The sequence below is a fragment of the Pungitius pungitius genome, chromosome 6 (assembly GCF_949316345.1).
Source record: "Pungitius pungitius chromosome 6, fPunPun2.1, whole genome shotgun sequence".
Lineage (NCBI taxonomy): Eukaryota > Metazoa > Chordata > Actinopteri > Perciformes > Gasterosteidae > Pungitius > Pungitius pungitius.
In genome coordinates this window covers 2,331,822-2,349,947 of record NC_084905.1, presented here as the reverse complement: position 1 = coordinate 2,349,947, position 18,126 = coordinate 2,331,822, and the positions used below count along the sequence as shown (strand labels likewise).

General features: G+C 43.4%; 1 protein-coding gene across 1 annotated transcript; it reads right to left on the bottom strand.

The window, feature by feature from the left end:
- Window positions 1-12,010: 12,010 nt before the first annotated feature.
- phlda2 (pleckstrin homology-like domain, family A, member 2) lies at window positions 12,011-13,066 on the bottom strand. Its single transcript, XM_037451484.2, has 2 exons — window positions 12,464-13,066; window positions 12,011-12,359 (listed from the first exon to the last, which is right to left on the bottom strand). Exon 1 carries the CDS (start codon window positions 12,909-12,911, stop codon window positions 12,495-12,497), a length of 417 nt encoding a protein of 138 aa, XP_037307381.2. The 5' UTR covers window positions 12,912-13,066; the 3' UTR covers window positions 12,011-12,359; window positions 12,464-12,494.
- Window positions 13,067-18,126: the final 5,060 nt, after the last annotated feature.

Sequence of the window (18,126 nt, the reverse complement as noted above, 5' to 3'; positions counted from 1 at the left end):
TATATTTAGACCATTTATTTAAGAGTTGAGGTAATTAGGATTTTCATACTAAATGTTTGATCAATGGTTACAATTAGGATTATTTTCATTGTGTTCTATTAGACATTTGAATTACTTTACTAAAAACGTATTTCTAACTTTATAAGACATACAATATTAGATGTTTTACTCTAAAAAAAGTAATACGATTTTTGTATTTACATACATAATTCATGACTAAAATGTATGATACATTTTAACATTGTTTTGTTTGCTTTATATGACTTTTTTATAAGCCAATATGACATTTCTTAATTTATCACCTACTAAACTGTGGCTAATGATGTTTCCTTTCATAACAATCCATTATATTTAAAGCAAATGTTTTGATGACATTGTATACTTTGATATTATTTTTATCCTATTTGATATGCAAACTTGCTACAATTTTTTATCAAATTCAATCCAATTACTTTTTCTCCCTTACTATTACATTTCTGACAATGGACCTTTCATTACTTTTTTTTGAAAAACTCTCACATTTCTTTATTATGTACTATACCATCTTTTTTTAAACTAGGCAATTACAAATTTCCTTTTTTAGGGACACAATACTGTTACCTTTGATGATATTTTTTATGACAAACCTTTTCATCACATCTGCTCCAACATTCTTTCCTGGAGACACGTTTGATTTTCTTTACAGACACATTCATTCAATGTCGCGTCGACAGTAAAATTCCTCTCATTTTTTAATGACATTGACCCAAAGAAATCCAATTTATTTTTAGTTTGTACTTTCAGCACAATGCAGCTAATGACAAAAATATTGTTAGAACTTTGCCATAAAGAACATCTGGTCTCAGTTTGGTCTTTTTTTGCTTTCCTCTTCTACCAACATGTATTCCCTAGAGGTTCTGACAAATAAAAACACCTGTTTTTGCTTACAGTTAAGGCAGAATCATTAAACAACTAAAAATAATGCTCTGAGAATAAAGCGTATTCCTTGACAAGGGTCAAGTTAAGAAAAAAAGCCAACTGCTGTGATGCTTTAGATCACAGGTGTGTTTTCCACTCATGTCTCACATAAGAGATACTGCTCCCCTATTGAAATGTTCAAAATGGCATTAATGCAGCCAACAGCAATGCTGCACGCTATGCATGTTAAATTCACACCATTAATGACTTCATAAATGGCTTCATGTTTTGCTCTGAGTCTGCAGGAATTTGCTAAATGGGGGACTGGACCCACACATTTCCCCCGTGTGTCCCCTTGGATGTACTCTTATGTAATATCATCTGGATAGATCGAACTGTGGATCTAAATCACACCGCCCACATTTCCTCCAACAATGTGTTAAATCTTAACATTTTAGTCACATGTTTTCCATTGAAGAAGCAGAGTGGGCACATTGGTAGCAGGGCAAAGATCAAGGGGCCATCTCATCCCACGTGGTTGCTTTCCATTCTGCAGTTAACTGGATGTTTGAGTGGGTGAACACTGAGCCATTGTGCGCCGTCTGAATGTGTGTGTACGGCCTGGCGGGAGGACAGCGGTCCAAACTAGGCCACGGCAGAGTGTGCGTGTGTTTATCTTCCAGGCATCGAGCCCTCCATCCAAGGACCTTCCTTTCAGTTTGTATGAGTGACTTTGTAACAGGCCTGACCCTTTCTTTGTCCGTCTCCCAGCGTGTGTGTGTGTGTGTGTGTGTGTGTGTCCATGTCTTCTGGCCCTGTAGGAGTAAGGGATGTAAACTGCTCAAAGTACACCACACACCGCCAGTGTCAAAGAACACACGGAGAAGGAAAACATCACAACAGCACTGAGTCACACAGAGGTGGAGGCCAGACTGAATCATGCAACATAACATTTCTCATCTCCAATGGCGATCAAAATGTTTCTCATGAGCTGAAAATTCAAGTTTGACCATCTGGGAAATATGTTTTGCCGTTTTTGTTGTATGCTTGTTTGCCATATTTTCTATTATTAACGCCTTGTGTTTATAGGCCAGGCTGGAGGCTAACTCGCTGCTACTTTAGCTGTAGCTCCAAATATTGCGTGCAGACATGGGAGACGACTCATCTTACTCTATTCTTTCACTCTTTTCAATTTGAAACTCATCTTGTGTCATTTAAGTAGGCTTTAAAAAGGCTTTTTTGTGACGGCCATAATTGTCTCTTCTGGGTTTGAGCTTTTGGCACCAGGCCGTACTTATGCTTATAAAAAAAATCCTCTTTCCCCCCCCCCCACCCCCCAGGTGAGCAAGAGAGAGGCCAGCGGGGCCACGAGGAGGTTCCCGGAGTCAGGTCGGATATATTTGCAGCTAACGGCCCCCCGCCCCCCCCCCCCCCGAATACGCAGAGACAGAGGATTGGTCTGGACTTGTCTCGGAGAGAACAAGAAGGGAGAGGGAGTCTGCTCCCTGGGGCGATGTCTGTCATGTGTCTGCTCCTTCATCCCTGCACAGGGTGACGGCTGCAGCTCGGCGGGCACAGCGGGTCATGCTGTGTTTACGAGGGTTGGCGCTTTGATGCCAGTCAGTCGTGTTGAAGTACCTTGTGAGTGATACACATGAACCCCAAATTGCTCCCAAGCTGCTCACAACCGCCGACTGCATCCTCCGTGCTTAAGGAATAATTCAATCCAGAGGTCATATTTCATGCATGTAAACAGTGGAAATGAACTTTAGGTTAACTCCACTATGTAAACCATTAAATCATCTTTATTTTAATAGTCCTGAAATGTGTTTCATTTTCTTTAGCAGGCTTCCAACTCGTTCTCTGATTGTGTCATTGAAAAGTAACCGAATAGCCTTCATCTGTCAAAGCGTCACACCCTACTTATGTAGCATTTTAAAGCCCTGTTAGCTTCTTTATCTGCGTCTTTCATGCTACTTTTACACTTTAGACAACACAGCAAATTAAGCTCCCCAAAGCTCCCCATTGTCATAGAACCGTCAATGTTGCAACTTTAGTTCTTCTTGTCATTAGCTTTAAAGCTAAAGAAAGTTCCACTCTTTAGTGCAGTGTTTTGATTTTTGCAGTGTGGTGTTGCCACATTTAAGTATAATCCAGACTACTTCTTCCACTAGTGGACCATTTAACTGAAAAAGAAAAAAAATGCTTTTAAGTCCTTTAAATTGATTTTTAATCTGCTCTTGAAGCTTTCCGGTCATTTAGTTTTATGTAACTTACCCAATTGTTATATAGATTTAGAATTTGGTATTTGTGACCACTGTGCTCTTGACTTTTGTGTGAACTTGACATTTGATGGTCAAAAAGCAGACCGTACCGTAAAAAGCGAAGCCCTTCAGGGCGAGCGCCCATCTGTTGCTGAGGCTGCAGCTCATCCCTGCTGCTTTGTTGCCGTGCCAACCACCCACTTCATGCGATGTCGTTGCGAGGAACAGGATGTAGGCCGCTCCTCTTGTGCGGACGGGTAGACGTGACCTCAAACACTCTTCCGGCTTTCTTCACCTCCCTTAAAGGAAGAATTCTTCTCCACAGATGTGATGAAAGTAATGAAACACCAAAATCAGAGGTGTAAACGGCATGGTTTAAAGATCTAATGTGAGATATCTGCAACAACCGGCAATTGAGAAACCCCCCAAATGCATTTTTTTTTAACCGGTTGTGCCTTTTTGATTTGTTGCCATGGCGGCGGTGCTGCCCGCCTGCAGGTTTCCACGTGAAAAGGCAGCTCCTGTCTGGTCTTGTCCCGGGAGAACTCTGCCCATCCCACAGTTTAACAAGACAAACACACGCTCGCCCGGAGGGGATTTACCGCCGCACGCCCCACTTACACTTCACCTCCTTGGAGAAAAAAAAAAATGTGCCCATTGCGTACCGTCTCGTGTACAAAAACAAAAACAGATCATTCACTTTTCTCAAACGTCGCAACATCTTTGAGCCGCGGAGTGACGGCAGAAGTGTTGCTCGACCCGTGTGGCATGCGCGTGCGATTCTGCAGCCTCAAGAGGACGTACGGCATCTAAATATATAGTTGTGTGGTGACAATATTGTGTTTGTGTTTGATCCTGTTCCTCTGTACATCTGGTGCAGTGCAGGTTGAAAGCTGTCATTGTGCTCTCCTTTCAGCATTGGTCGGTTAACCCTCCGATTCACAGCCGTTCTTTAATGCCACCCCCTCTTCCCTTTTACATCCGTCAGTCAAACAGTTGCTCGCGATCTAATAAACACGAGAGTGAAAGCTGTGACGAGAGGTCACAGCTGGTCTGTGCATGTGTGTGTGTGTGTGTGTGTGTCTTTGAAATCCTACACAGACATCCTACTTGCTACCAGGATCACCTTCGGCATTAACACAGAGGTGTGACTACAACGTGGGTTTTTTTTTTTGCCAGCAGTTGTTGTTGTTGTTGTTGTTTTAAAGTCACACACTCCAGATAAAGTGACATTACAACAATGAAGGTACTGAGCTACACACACACACACACACACAGACTTATGAACCACTGTGAGCTGCACTTGTACACACTGTACGTTCAGATTTTCCACAATAGAAGCGTTCGTTGGGTCCACGCTGTCTGCGGCAGGATCTTGACCCTAGTTACAGAGACAGTGTCCCTGTGTGTGTGTGTGTGTGTGTGTGTGTGTGTGCTCACTGTTTGTGGCCTGCTCGCTCAGCTCTTCCATCCCAGGGTCCAGATTCCAGCGGACCTCCCTGCTCTTGTGTTGGAGGGGGCGTCGGGGGTTGGAGGGCAGGCTTTGAAGGAGGCTCCAGTGACTCATTACCCAACAATCCATCCGCTCTCCGTGTCCTCTTCACCCTCCAAACGTCGCCATCCTCGGGCCGAGTCCCAGCTCCTGCCCCTTGTCCTCTGGCACAGACGCACAAGCACTCGATGAGCGTTGACTGAAGAAAAGGGATTCTGTTTCAGTGCAACAGGGACTTGTGGACCGAACCCCTGTGAAAGACTTCTGTGTGTGTGTGTGTGTGTACTATTGTCAGTGTGCATAGATGCACGTTCATCATTCGTCGTTTTTTTTAAATTGAGTGTTCCAACCTGAAATCCTAATCTCGGGCCTCCATCCCTCCCATTGGAGTCATTTCTTCTCCTTTCCTTCAGGATTGTGTAAAACTACACCTTTAAACTCCGGTTCCCACAGTTACCACGGGTCAAACCCCCACTTTCAGCGGGTCTGAACTCACAGCTGTGAACCTCGTGGGGACCCAAAGCCAGACATCTGCGCCAATGCTTTAGCACTTATGTATGATTTTAACATGCTGCTGGGTGTCTGTGTGCACAGCGCTCATTAAAGATGACATCCATAGGAAATGAAATCATCTGGACTCGCTGTCTGGAGCTCAAAGAGCAGAAGTACATTTACACACGGGTGCACAAAACATTCAAGTGATTTGCCTCTGCCTTCACGGAATGTTTCCAATGCACTTTAACCGATTACAAACTGTCTCGGACCGGTGGAGAACAAAAAGGAGGCTTTAGTGAAAACCAAAAACGTGAAGAAGCTGTAATTCACATCCATTTGTATAATTGATTGAGTCAAGATGTAAATTCAGCTTCTTTTAGGACAAAACATATGTGTGATGCCGACGAGGGTGTTAAAAAGGAAGAATGTTTTTTTATGCCTGTGTTCACATTGCCAAAGAGTGCTTGCGCTGCACTTTAAGTCTACTGTCTAAATCGATTAATGTTGACCCCCCCAATACAACCGTAGCCTAATGTGCTCAGTTTTGGGATCGGGTGAGGATAGAGAGGTCCATTATGAGTTCCCCCGCTCCTTGGGAAAGACCCTGGAGCCATGACACACAGGATTTCCTCTGAAATCAGGCCTGAGTTTTCCCACTTCCTTCTTCTAAAGAGGGTTTAACAAAGCAGCCACTTATAGCTCTGTGACGTCACATCAATTATAATCTGGGAAAAAGCAGATTTAATGAGAGTTGTTGTTTGAGATTTGTTTGAAGTTACCGCTTCATTCCATTTTTTTTTTTCTAATCACACACCTGTCTGACAGGAAGCATTTTGACTTAAGGTGAAACAAACAGCAGCAATTGATCAGTTAAAAGGACCAAAGTCATGATAAAGATGACCAGTTCCACCAGTGACTCGCCAATGAAAGACGTCCAGCTATTCAGCTCAACCACAAACCAAAAGCAACATTTATTCTCATTATTGGAATATTTTCCCTTTCAGTACTGATTATTTTAATTTAGTTCAAACTAAAACTTGAGACACTTTGCTGCCACACCGCTGCAAACACTGGACATTTAGACACATAGTATTTTTACTTTCTATAATCAACATTTATACTAAGAAATGGTTGAAATGTTATTATTACCTGGCTCAGCTCTAATCATCTTTTTCATTTTTTACCTCACTTCACTTCACAATCTTTTGTACACTTCCTGCTACGGAGGAGACAAGAAGATCCTGAATAGTGTACAAGGTGGAGCATTTGGCATCTATATCGTTAATATTAAGGAAGACAAAGCAAAAGAAAACAGAGCTGAAAAAAAAGGGAGAGTATATAAGAACTACATTGAAAAGTTGGTCGGTGACTTGAAAGCTGAAATAAATGCTCCATTTTATATTCAGGATCTTCCTGGAGGCTAAAAGGATCCTAAAGGAACACAAATGGATCCCTGCATTGAAGTTTATTCCTGTTTCCTTTGTTTAGAGCTCCCCGCCCTTCATCCATTCACAGATCAACCCACACAGGGGCACAGCTCCTAGAGGGGGGGGGGTCACATCACCTCGGCGAAGGTATGCAGGATCGGAAACACAAGCCCACACCCAGATCAGCCGTGATTAGGCGCCCTCCGCTGTGCCTTCGAACAATGCACCACCTGTTGCTGAGCTCACTTCACTCTGACAAAGCCTTAATGTCCCTGTTGGACACTTGATCTCATGTGAAATGTAATGTTTCCCACCACAAAACTCTCTAGAAAAAACAAAAATGGGTTTACTTTAGGATATTTTGAATTTTTTCAAATACCACATAATTATGTAGTATTGAGAAAATATTCCATAAATATACAATTAAGTAATCGACATGTGGTTTCTTCCAAAGTAAAAAGTGATTTGGTTCGCCTTTATTTATCTTGACTTTACTTCATGACTCAACATTATCATACAAATATGTCAAATTAGGAAAATTCACATTTGTTTATGTCGAACCACTTTCCTGTAAATGAAGACAGCACGGAAGGTTTGCAAAGCGGACTGTTCCGGGCAGAGTATCCCTCCTGCGTTGATTGGGTTGCACCTGGTATATTGTGTCTCGGGGGAATTCCAGCTCCCATTTCTCTCCTTAAAGCAAACTCTCCCTGCGTAACATGCAATATTCTTTGCTCTGGAATTCACCCTCCCTCCCATTATGTGCTCATTTATCTTCCTTTTCGTCTTTTCACGACCGCCTTTCCTCCCGCGTACCCTGTGTGCGGTGCGGTGAACTCATTTCCTCTGCGCCCGATAACAGGAAGTGGACCCGGGGTCATCGTTTACAGGTTATTGCAGCCGTCCGTTTCTCCTTCCGTTTGTCGATGCTCCCTCACCTCAACAATCTGATGTAACTCACTGCAATTCATGTGATGACATTAAGCTGCTGGGAGCTATTAAGTGGTGGGATTAGGTTTCACTACTACAGGCGTTCCCTGTGTTTTGTCTTTATTTCTCGTTGGCTCTGTTCATTCCCTTAAACCGCTGGATGCCAGAAATGCAAAGCGCGTCACCTCCTCAGACGACATGTGAAAAACGTACAGAAGCAGCACCAGGGGGAAATTAATGAAGGCATATTTTGATTCTGGATGATGTCTTTCATTCGACTCGCAGGGTTAGGGAACGTATTGTTGTTGTGATCTGTTCTCGGTCGTCTCTTCACACGCCCACTCGGGCAGGTGCTGGTGAACTTAAGCTTCCCTCCTCGGGAGCCCAGTCACAAAAGGCCCCCGGGGATCGAACTCCAGACTTCCGCACCCCAGGATATTCTCCCCGTCTCGTCATCCATTGTGAGCCACGTCCTTCTGCTAAAGGACATGTCTCCAGTGGATACCGGCCACGCGGAGAGTTTTCCTCTTGTTTGTCCAGGTTGTGAAAACACGTTGTCTCTAGACTACATACTCCGTCCATATTAGAGCTCTGACAGTTTTTGGGGGATATGCTAAACTTTTGGTAACAGAAGGCATATATCGAGGACATAGGTTGGACATTGAGCAAGTTGAGCAACACGTGCTTCCGATCTCCGAATACGGCCCCATTGAAACGACCGCATCGCAACCCTTTCAAGTCACGGATTGACAAGGTCAAAAACCCGTGTTGTCTCGGGTACAGTATTTCAGGACTGTGTTCACCCCAAGTAAAGCCGTCCCGTCCCGACCGTCGTGATTCTAAAGCTTTGATCCACTCGATACTCATCTTTGCCTTCTTCCTCGGGCCGCCGGGTGCACACGGACCCGCCCGCCCCCCCCCCCCCCCCTCGCTGCCTTGCAGACATTCCTGACAGCGTCTCCTCTCTCTGTCTGATGCTTCTCTGTGGACAGCTGGGTCTTGAGCAACACGATCCCCGCTCAGCAGGGGCGGTCCCTGCCAACACTTTGTGTGCATTTATACAGCATGCACGTGTGAAGTTGTGCCCATTCAATGCACACGCATTTCCCAGACGTGAGAGGTGCCACATGGGTAAGATTCCCGTAAACATGTCGACTTTGCATCTTAGTCGTGGATGTGGTCTGGACGAGCTTTTAGGTCGCATCAAGGGAATGTCTCACTGACCAAAAGTGATAAGTCATAACTTTGATGACAAAAGGGAAGGAAAGTGGTTCAGTCCAATTCAATGTGACACTACACATGCATACAACATTTGAACCATAGCCTCTGAGTATTAGAGGTTAGTTTGTGACTGTCACACTGCAACATTGCGCACATTTGAGAGCTGAATATGCGTATATGTGAAGTTCCTTCCCCCGTGACTCACCAGACAGAGATGGATTTCTAACTTAAAACAAACACTGTTCTCATGGTTACCCTCATTAGAAGAACAACACCATGGTGGATAGGACATGGGAAAATTTGTCCAAATGGATTTGAATGGCCGGATGTGGGAATGAGTTGGCCTTTATTTGGATGGAATGATGGATGGGAAAGAGCAAATTTGACCTTTACAGCAGAAGTGCCTTACGCTACGTACGCAGTGACTTTGTATTGTTCCTCCCACGATTGTATGTTCGTCCCCAGTGTTTACTGAGGTATGTGCTCAGGTATGCATTCACCTGAGCCGTGCGTTTCGTGGTGACATACCTGAGGAGGTTCCTTCCTGTAAAACGGGGTGTAAAAAGCACTTAGGCCATGAGATAATTCCATTTTTAAAAAGACACAAGGGCACAAAGAAAACTGTGGTCCCAGCTCATCGGGAAAAAATAGTAAATTTCTTAATAGATCCTGTCTGACAAACATCTGTTAGTAATCATCTTCTGAGGCCTTGCAAAATATCCTAGTGGCCTCTACTGTTTGGGTTATTGGAGTTTTTATTTACATGCAGCGCAAGTGTTGCGTCTTGCTGGCGTCAGATTGGATACTGGGCGGAAAAGCCAGCGAGGAAATGACGCAAAAAAGGTCGATAGCAACTGAGATGCTTCTCGAATAATAGTGAACTTACCGGAATCCAAAGGCAATACTCTCCCGAAGCGTGAGGAGGTGTTCTGAGCCACGGCGCAAACTCGTTAATTACACTGGCAAGTGACGTGTTGCTACACGTTTTAAGGCTGTGTAACCAACCCTGCATCTTAAGGCTATTTTAAATGTGCAGCCATGCTCCTGACGAGCTGCGACGTCACACATGGTTAGATTTGATCTCGTGATTAGACGATTAGGTGAATCACAACTTTTCTATAAATAGGGTCCACAATTTAAAGCTCTCAAATGGGATGTTCGGTGCCATTGATATGGCAGCAAGAAATCCTTTGAGCTCATGTAATGATTAATAAAGTAATTATTCTGCAGTTTACACTGTTTGCAGCTAACGTGTAAAACTGAATTTTAACCAAACGCAAGTCAGAGCCCTGTGGACATAACAAGTTTCCTCGTTTGTTCTTAAGGCGCTACACAAGAAGATAAAACCCGACTTTTATATTACTATTTGTTCCACAAAAAGCATCACGGCATTTTCCTTCCTGGCTCCAATGCACTGAGTCACTGTTACATGTTGAGGCAAACTTCTCAAAGAGGAGGGCAATGTAAAAGATTATTATCTGTACATCAATCGATGAACGTCTTGACATTTAGACGTAGAGACTTCGCTGCTTGTGTGGGAGTGAGACAAGTTTCTTCTGGCCCTCACAACACCCTGCTCAGCTGTTCCTTCCTTTACGATAAACGCCTCTAAATTAGACATTCTGTCCCGCTACGTTCAAAGAACGATGTGTGTATAGCGGTCTTGGCCCTGCACACATCCTCTGCTTATTGCATGAGTCTTTTCCTCCAGAATGAAACAATGCATCGACTGTTGCGCTGCCCCTGATCCGTCACCATGAAGGCCGCCTGTGTGGGGCGATGACGCTAAGGCCACAAGGACGGCCTGGATGTGTCTTGGGCTGCGTCAGAGGATGTTTATACAGCCTGAGATCAGCGAGGAAGACACAGTGTGTGTGGTGTGTGTGTGTGTGTGTGTGTGATGTGTGTGTGTGTGTGTGTGAGGAAGTAAAGAACACAACCAGATGTCCAGTGGACCATGACGTACTTCATCAGGAGTCACCTTAAAGGCTCAAACAACAGCACTATTTCCGTGTAAGAATTGTTAGGAAAATATCGTGAACTGGTTACAAAAAAAAAGTGTGTGTGTGGCACTTTGGACTGTGGGTCCATGTGTGTGTGTGTGTGTACGCGTGTGTGACATTAAAGTGGTGCCAATTTTGGTCGAGGCGGTATTTTTAGAGAGGAGGCCCGTCCGCTCCGGTAATGCTCCTCGGATGAGCCTGACCCTTTGATGCGTTCATTGCAGAGTGATCCCACTTCAAAGCTGCGCACTCGGATGGGACGGGACGGGAGCAGCGTGACTCCACTACACACTTCATTACTGCAGCTCTCTGGCACCTGTGACCTCTGGCCATTTGTGCTCATGACACACTCCCAGTCCACAGGATCCACCGGAGGTTTTTTATGTCTATGTCACAGCATTCAGGGAAAACTGTAGCATCAGAAACCAGTATCAGGTCACCTGGGCTCTTTACTCCCATTCACAGAAAACATTTTTATTTTATGCTCAGTGTGCCTGTTAGGCAACTTGTAAGTCTTTTTTTTACAACCCTGGAGTTTAAAGTTAGTTAATTTGACCAATAAAAGCCACTTTTATAGCTTAATCACAGCTGACTCATTCACTTACATTTCATAACCGTAATAGTATTGCAATATCTCTCTTTTAAAGGCCTTGACGAATGGATACCTGTATTATGACTAAAGCTGTGCTCGTTGGGTTGCACAATCCTTAATCATGCGTGTCCTTTGTTTCACATTGTAGTCACTGAACGAGCCTTTACGTCATGATGACATGAAAAGTGGACTTTTGTGTGTTTTCTCTTCCCACCTGGTAAGACGGTGGAGTATCAACGAACATCTAGTTCAGCTTTTGTTGCGCTCACAGCCCAAAACACAACCCACAGGAATCAACCAGTTGGTAAACGTATCAGTGGCGACCTGTGACCCGAAAACACACCTAACACACCTTCGGAAGCAGTTGAGGTGTGTTCAAAGGCGCCACTTGGTCTTTCAAGTTCACCGTGCTGCTGACTAAATCTGCTTATCGGCTATGACTCACATCCTAAACCCTCCTAGTGACAATAAAGAGGCCCATTCCACCTGACAGCAGAAAGGAAAGGGACTTTCCAGTCCTCCACTCCCTTTTTTTTATGGTGTGTGTCATTTGCTGAGAAATGCAGTTGGTGAAAAGTGTTCCCTAGTGTCAAATATACTGTTACTTACTCCGTAAGGCTGTAATAAGATACCAGTACAAAGTACACCGGGTTCTAGTGACAACAAAAGTACAGGAGAGTGCAAAGTTCTGTTAAAATTCATGAATATTTATTCAAATAAATACACACTCAACACACGTTGAAATAGTAAATAATTTAAACAACACCAGCTGTCTGCCGGTAACAACATATCCTGGAGACAAATAAATTAACATCATGGATTTAGGAGTCATTTCTCTTTCAGGACATCAAACTTTGACATAGTTTGGAAAATTCAAGAGTTCAGTCCGGTTTGTGGAGCTTCTAAAACGGTCTGTCGGCGCAGATCCGCTGTCATCGCTCCCCGGGAGCTCAGCCCCGAACAATCCTTCATCTCTGGACCGGGTGACCTCGTCTTCCTTTTGGTCCGCTTAATATTTATGTATGGTCCATTTTGACACTATAAAGGACATGAAAAGAAGAAGAAAAAAAAACATTAGTGTCTGCGTTCAGACACACTCTTATTCGTACACATGGTGAGCCACACGTGATGGAGTCCCTCACCATATTAGGAGTGGTTTGGTCCCGCAGCGCGTCAGGGCGCCCTCGCCATGCGCCTCTCCTGCTGACCGGGTGACGCGCTCTCATTGTCCTGCCGCGTTTTAAAGTCCTCGATGGCCTTTCGGTTCTGATACTCAATCAGAGCCATGGTGATCACCGCGTTCCAGCAGTGCTCCTCCCCGGAGCACCGGAAATCGATCTCCTTATTGTCCGTGGTGACGATGGTGAAATAGACGAACTTGCCGGTGCGCTCCACGCAGTCCACCTTCTTGATGGACTGCAGCTTGAGCTCCTTGCCCCTGTTGCGCTTCTGCGTGTCGGCGTAAATGTTGAGGCTGTCCGTGGTCAGGACGCACGTCTTCCTCTTCCAGAACTGGAGCAGGTTGTCGCTCCTTTTCTCCAGCTCTCCCTCCTTGAGCACCTGGCTGATCTCCGCTGATGACATTTTCATTGTTCACGTCGGGCTGTTTGTTTGTGAGACCCCCTGATGAAACCCTCCCCCCGCCTCTCCACCGATTCCTCTGCTGTGTCGTCCGAGGAGGAGCCCGAGGCAGAAGCTTCTTTACAGAGCCTTGTAGTAATCCAGAGCAGGGTTGTGAATGGACTGAGGTAGCGCAGGAGTCTTTATAGTCTCCTCTGGCCTGAGCCCTTCCCCCTTGACGTCAGATGACTTGGGAATGCAACAGTTGCCGGTGGAGTAATTCAAGGCTGTGTGTGTGTGTGTGTGGGCGGAAGCTGCGGGGGGGCAAGGGCAGAGGGAGTCCTAACGTGGAACTAATTACATATTAATAATGTTAATTATTAATCCTACTGTGGTGATACATACACTGCGCCCTCTGCAGTGAATCAGTCTAAAACGGTAAATGGCCAGAAAAAAAACGGTGTGCACCTGGAAACCTTTAATAGAAATATGCATTTTAGAGAAACTTTTGACTTCTATAGTATTTTTTATAATTATTAAGATAAGACAAGGTTGTTTCCCCTTAGTGGTATTTTTTTGATTAAAAAAACACAATCTGTCTGTACATCTCAAGCTTGTGAAATACACCAAAACATTCTAGGAGCTGCTCGGTTTCAAGCAAAGGATGTATCACACCGTATATACGCAGCTAAAAATCTAAAATCATGTTAGTTTAAATAATTATTTAGACACCGACCTGCTGTTATTCCTTGTGGAATAGTTAAATCTGCACAAGAGCTCAGTGAAAAGCTACTCAATGATCAGATATTAAATATGAGCATCAGGACCCAATTGGATTCTAAGCTTTGTGTCATTTTCCTACTTTCATTATTGAGAAAAACAAGGTTTCTAAAAAAAGGAACATTTATTAACAGAATCAATCATGTCTTTGAACTCTTAAACAGTGCTGATGCAGATTGTGTTTTAATAAAACATAATATAATGAGTTGACTAAACTCTAACACAACTCACAATTTCAAGTCAAAAGAAACACAGTTTTGAGGTTTAGTAAACAATCCCAAGGTCTAATATGAGAAACGGACACAATGAGGCATGTGCTTGAATAGCACAAGGGAACAACTGAAGGGCTGCAGGCTCCAACCTGCTGTCTGAGGTTGTGGGTTCATGCCCCTTCATGCAGACATCACTTCTGCTTTGAAAGAGTTTTGAGGTTTCAGTAGCAGTCTCAAGGTTAAATACGAGAAACAAAAACTTAATTTGTGCATGGTGAGGTAGTGCAGCACAAGAGCTGAGGAGCTACTGTCCTTACCCTGTGGGTTCAAGCCCACTCTTGGGTTTGAGCCTTTGGCTTTACTTCAAGTTTGAGTAGCAATCTCAAGGTTAAATACAACAAACAAAGGGTTGGTCAGTGTGTGGTGAAGTAGCACAGCGGAAGAGCTGCTGCCACAAGCTTGCCTGTACTGCACTTGAAGGTTGTGGGTTCAAGCCCAGATGTGGAAATAGCTTTTAAAAGAGTTTTAAAGTTTAACTCACATGCTCAAGGTTGAATACGAGAAACACAAATTTTATTTGTGCATGGTGAGGTAGTGCAGCACAAGAGCTGAGGAGCTACTGTTCTTACCCTGTAGGTTGTGAGTTCAAGCCCAGCCTTGGGTTTGAGCCTTTGGCTTTACTTCAGGTTTGAGTAGCAATCTCAAGGTTAAATACAACAAACAAAGTGTTGGTTAGTGTGTGGTGAAGTAGCACAGCGGAAGAGCAGCTGCCACAAGCCTGCACTGCACTTGAAAGTTGTGGGTTCAAGCCCAGTCTTGGGTTTGAGCCTTTGGCTTTACTTCAGGTTTGAGTAGCAATCTCAAGGTTAAATACAACAAACAAAGAGTTGGTTGGTGTGTGGTGAAGTAGCGACTCGCGCGGCGCCCGTGAATTCTTTAGCTAAAAATCCCTAAACCAAATCCCATTCATTCTCTATGGTAGTGCTAAACCACTACGGATGTAATATATCTTTGGCCATCTGTGGCGCTGTGGTGCGGGCCGAGCGATTACCCGGATGTAAAGAGTATCTCCGGACATTCTCCGTCAGTCTAGCCGGGAAAGAGCACGGAAGAGACGGCGCACCTTTACCGGACCTCGCGCTGTGTGGAAGTCACGCTGAACTGTAAGTACATTAAATGTAATGTGTAATAATTATTCAGATAAATGCGCAGCGTTTGCTGCTGTATGTTATTTAATATAGATTCTCACCAGATGTTCAGCTTATACAATTTAAACATTATATACTGTAAACGTATTTAGAACAGTCAACTTTAAAACGTCTTTAGCCATAAATACTGTACTTTATACAAGTGTTACGTCCAATAAATGCATTTATGTTAGTGTCACGTCACCTGTTAGTTGTGTTTGGCTGCATTGTTTACTAGTTGCATATCACAGATGTAACATTACTCAACTAATAAATGAGGATCTTATTAAAGTCATTCAAATGTAAGCACATTAATGCCTCAATGATTAGGATAATGTATGATATATATTGCATCGCGGCTACTTTTGTTTTTAATCCTCATGGTTTATTTTGATGCTCACTTTTTTGTCTGTAGACTTTGATTAAGTAACAAGTTACTTGAATGAAGGATTTCTACTTATAAATACAGTATTTACAGCAGGTTGTGGTGTTGATAGATATTCTTACTGTAGTACAATATCTGCATCAGTGTGGAAATGAGAGAACAGACAGGCAAACATGGTTATGTTGTTTATTACATAGTTTAATGGTCAGAAGGTGAACTTTACTTCACACTTCAATACACTTATTAACATGTCATGCTCTTCATCGTGACAGATTAATCTGGGACAGCAGGGATGACGGCTCTGCACCCTTCATCCTGAAGAACAGCTGTCCTCCAGGTACGAAGATGCACAAGCTCCAGGTGTATCTCCAGAAGAAGCTGGCTCCTCCATACACAGAAGGAGATGCACATCATCTTGTTTGCACTTCAGATGTTCATTTAATGACATGTTCATTGTTGTATGTTTACATTACAGTGAAGGATGAAGAGGAGGAGCTGGGGAGGCCCATGTTGACCATCTTTCCTTCAAAGCATCAAGTGCAGAGCTGTGAGTAAACTTTTGCTCTCTTTTAATTCTTTGTTTCTACCACATGAAGATACTCAATCACTTACAGTTCCGCCAGTTTGCTGTAAACTGTGTATTCTATACCTGCATCCTAAGAATATTCACAAATAGTGTTCATCAAAGTCTTCAAAGTGGTTTCCTTGTTGTCAATTAGAAACCAGTGCACTGTTTTCTGACTAAATCTAGGGAGCATTCTAGTGTACAGCTGCAGTAAAGTGAAGATGTAAAGTTACCTTCTTGCGTCAACTTACTATCAATAGTAATAATTGTGAAAGACACCAGTGTAAATCAATTAAACAGCACATTTATTGAATAATACTTGCAAGCGGGAGACACAAACAAGCGGTGCATTGATGCTACTCAAAGGTCTTCTTCCCAAGGACTGGAATATGTAGCTGGAAGATAAACATTAAAACTTCAGATTAAAAAGGCCTTAGGAAACACAGAGTGATGGTAATAATCCTTAAATGTATGCCATCATGCTGTTCACCTTAGGACACACATTTACCTCACAAGTTCACTCTAGATCATCTGGACATTGACACACAAACATCTTGACTATCAGCAGACCATGAACACAACGTGTCTCTGTGAGAGAGACACGTTAGTCTCTCTGTTGTCTAAGTCAATATTACTTAGACAACAAAGACAAATCATTATTTAAGTTTTTCCAACAATTCAGCATTAACTAGAAGTAACTAACTTGTAGGTCACGTCCTATTACATTAAATTATATGTTTACCCACAGAAGTGTATGATTCTGTAGGTCAGAAGGACTTATCGTACTCTGTCTTCTGTTTTTATAGATGCCACGTTGTCCGTCTCTGCCCCTGCTGTCCTCACCAACTGGACCTTTGTAGACAGGAAGGAGACAAGCGATGGAGCAGCTTTCCACTTCCTGCTTTATAAACACAGTGAGCAGAAGGACATGCTGAAAGAGACAGGACTTACAATACTCTGTAGTCAACATGGAATGTCCCTGTTGTGTTTAATAAATACATCTAATTCACGCTGTCTACATGTCATCAATGAGTTTTGAAGCCATTACACTGGTTTTGAACTTTAGCTTCATTACATCCTGTGAGTGAATTGTAATCATTGTACCACCCATCAAATTATGCTGATCATAATGAAATACTGTTTACATGTTGATAAATAGCTAAAATGATTGTCATGATGATGCAAACGATTATGTCAGGGGTACGTTAACTATATTGAGACATCACCTGAGTACAGCCAGGTGTGTGTAGAGAGGGCGAAAGGACAAACTCTTTCCACTAAAATAGTGATAACCAGCAGACAGCAAAGTGAGGTAAACATTAATTTATTTGTAAAAAAGCTCTTCATCATTCATGTGTCTCTTTGCCCCAGAGTCCAGGAGAACAATTCAGTGCAAGGTGCTGAAACAAGCACAATAACAATAGCTTTAAAGCGCCTTGGACAAGGTGTTTCAGCACCTTAGACAGTGGCAACAGTGATGCACATTTATTGGCTGTCAGTGAGTGCCAGGTATCCACAAATGGCCAATGATAACAAGGCTTATTTTTCTTCAAACAAACAAAAAAGTACAAAACAGTTCATGTGTACACTCTGTTGTAAAGCAAATGAATGAAAATAAATTAAGATTTCTCCCCGTCCGGGAATCGAACCACGGTCTTCTGTGAAAATAAAGCTGCAATTTGATTGGCTGTCAGTGAATGCCAGCTATCCACGGCTGGCCTCCGCGAGAGCTGCTGACATAAGCCCCTGCACTGCATTTGAAGGTTGTGGGTTCAAGCCTAGATGAGGAAAAAGCATTTAAAAAGATTTTTGAGGTTTAACTCACACGCTCAAGGTTAAATAGGAGAATCAAAGTTTGCAAAATGTGACCAGGACTGGTAGTGTAGGGGTGCAAGCTAGAGCCCAGAAGCCTCTGTGCGCACCGCCAGTGGGTTCAAATACCGCTCCTGCCAAGTCTTGAGCACACTACCGCGGAGGTAGTAGTGGGGGCATTGTCCCCACTGGTTGTTTCAGAGAAGTGAACCCTAGGGGTTATGCAGAAACACAAGGCGCGTTCACTTGAGTTATGATGGCATTGTCAAGAATGATGAAGAATCTTTTGAATGATGATGATTGC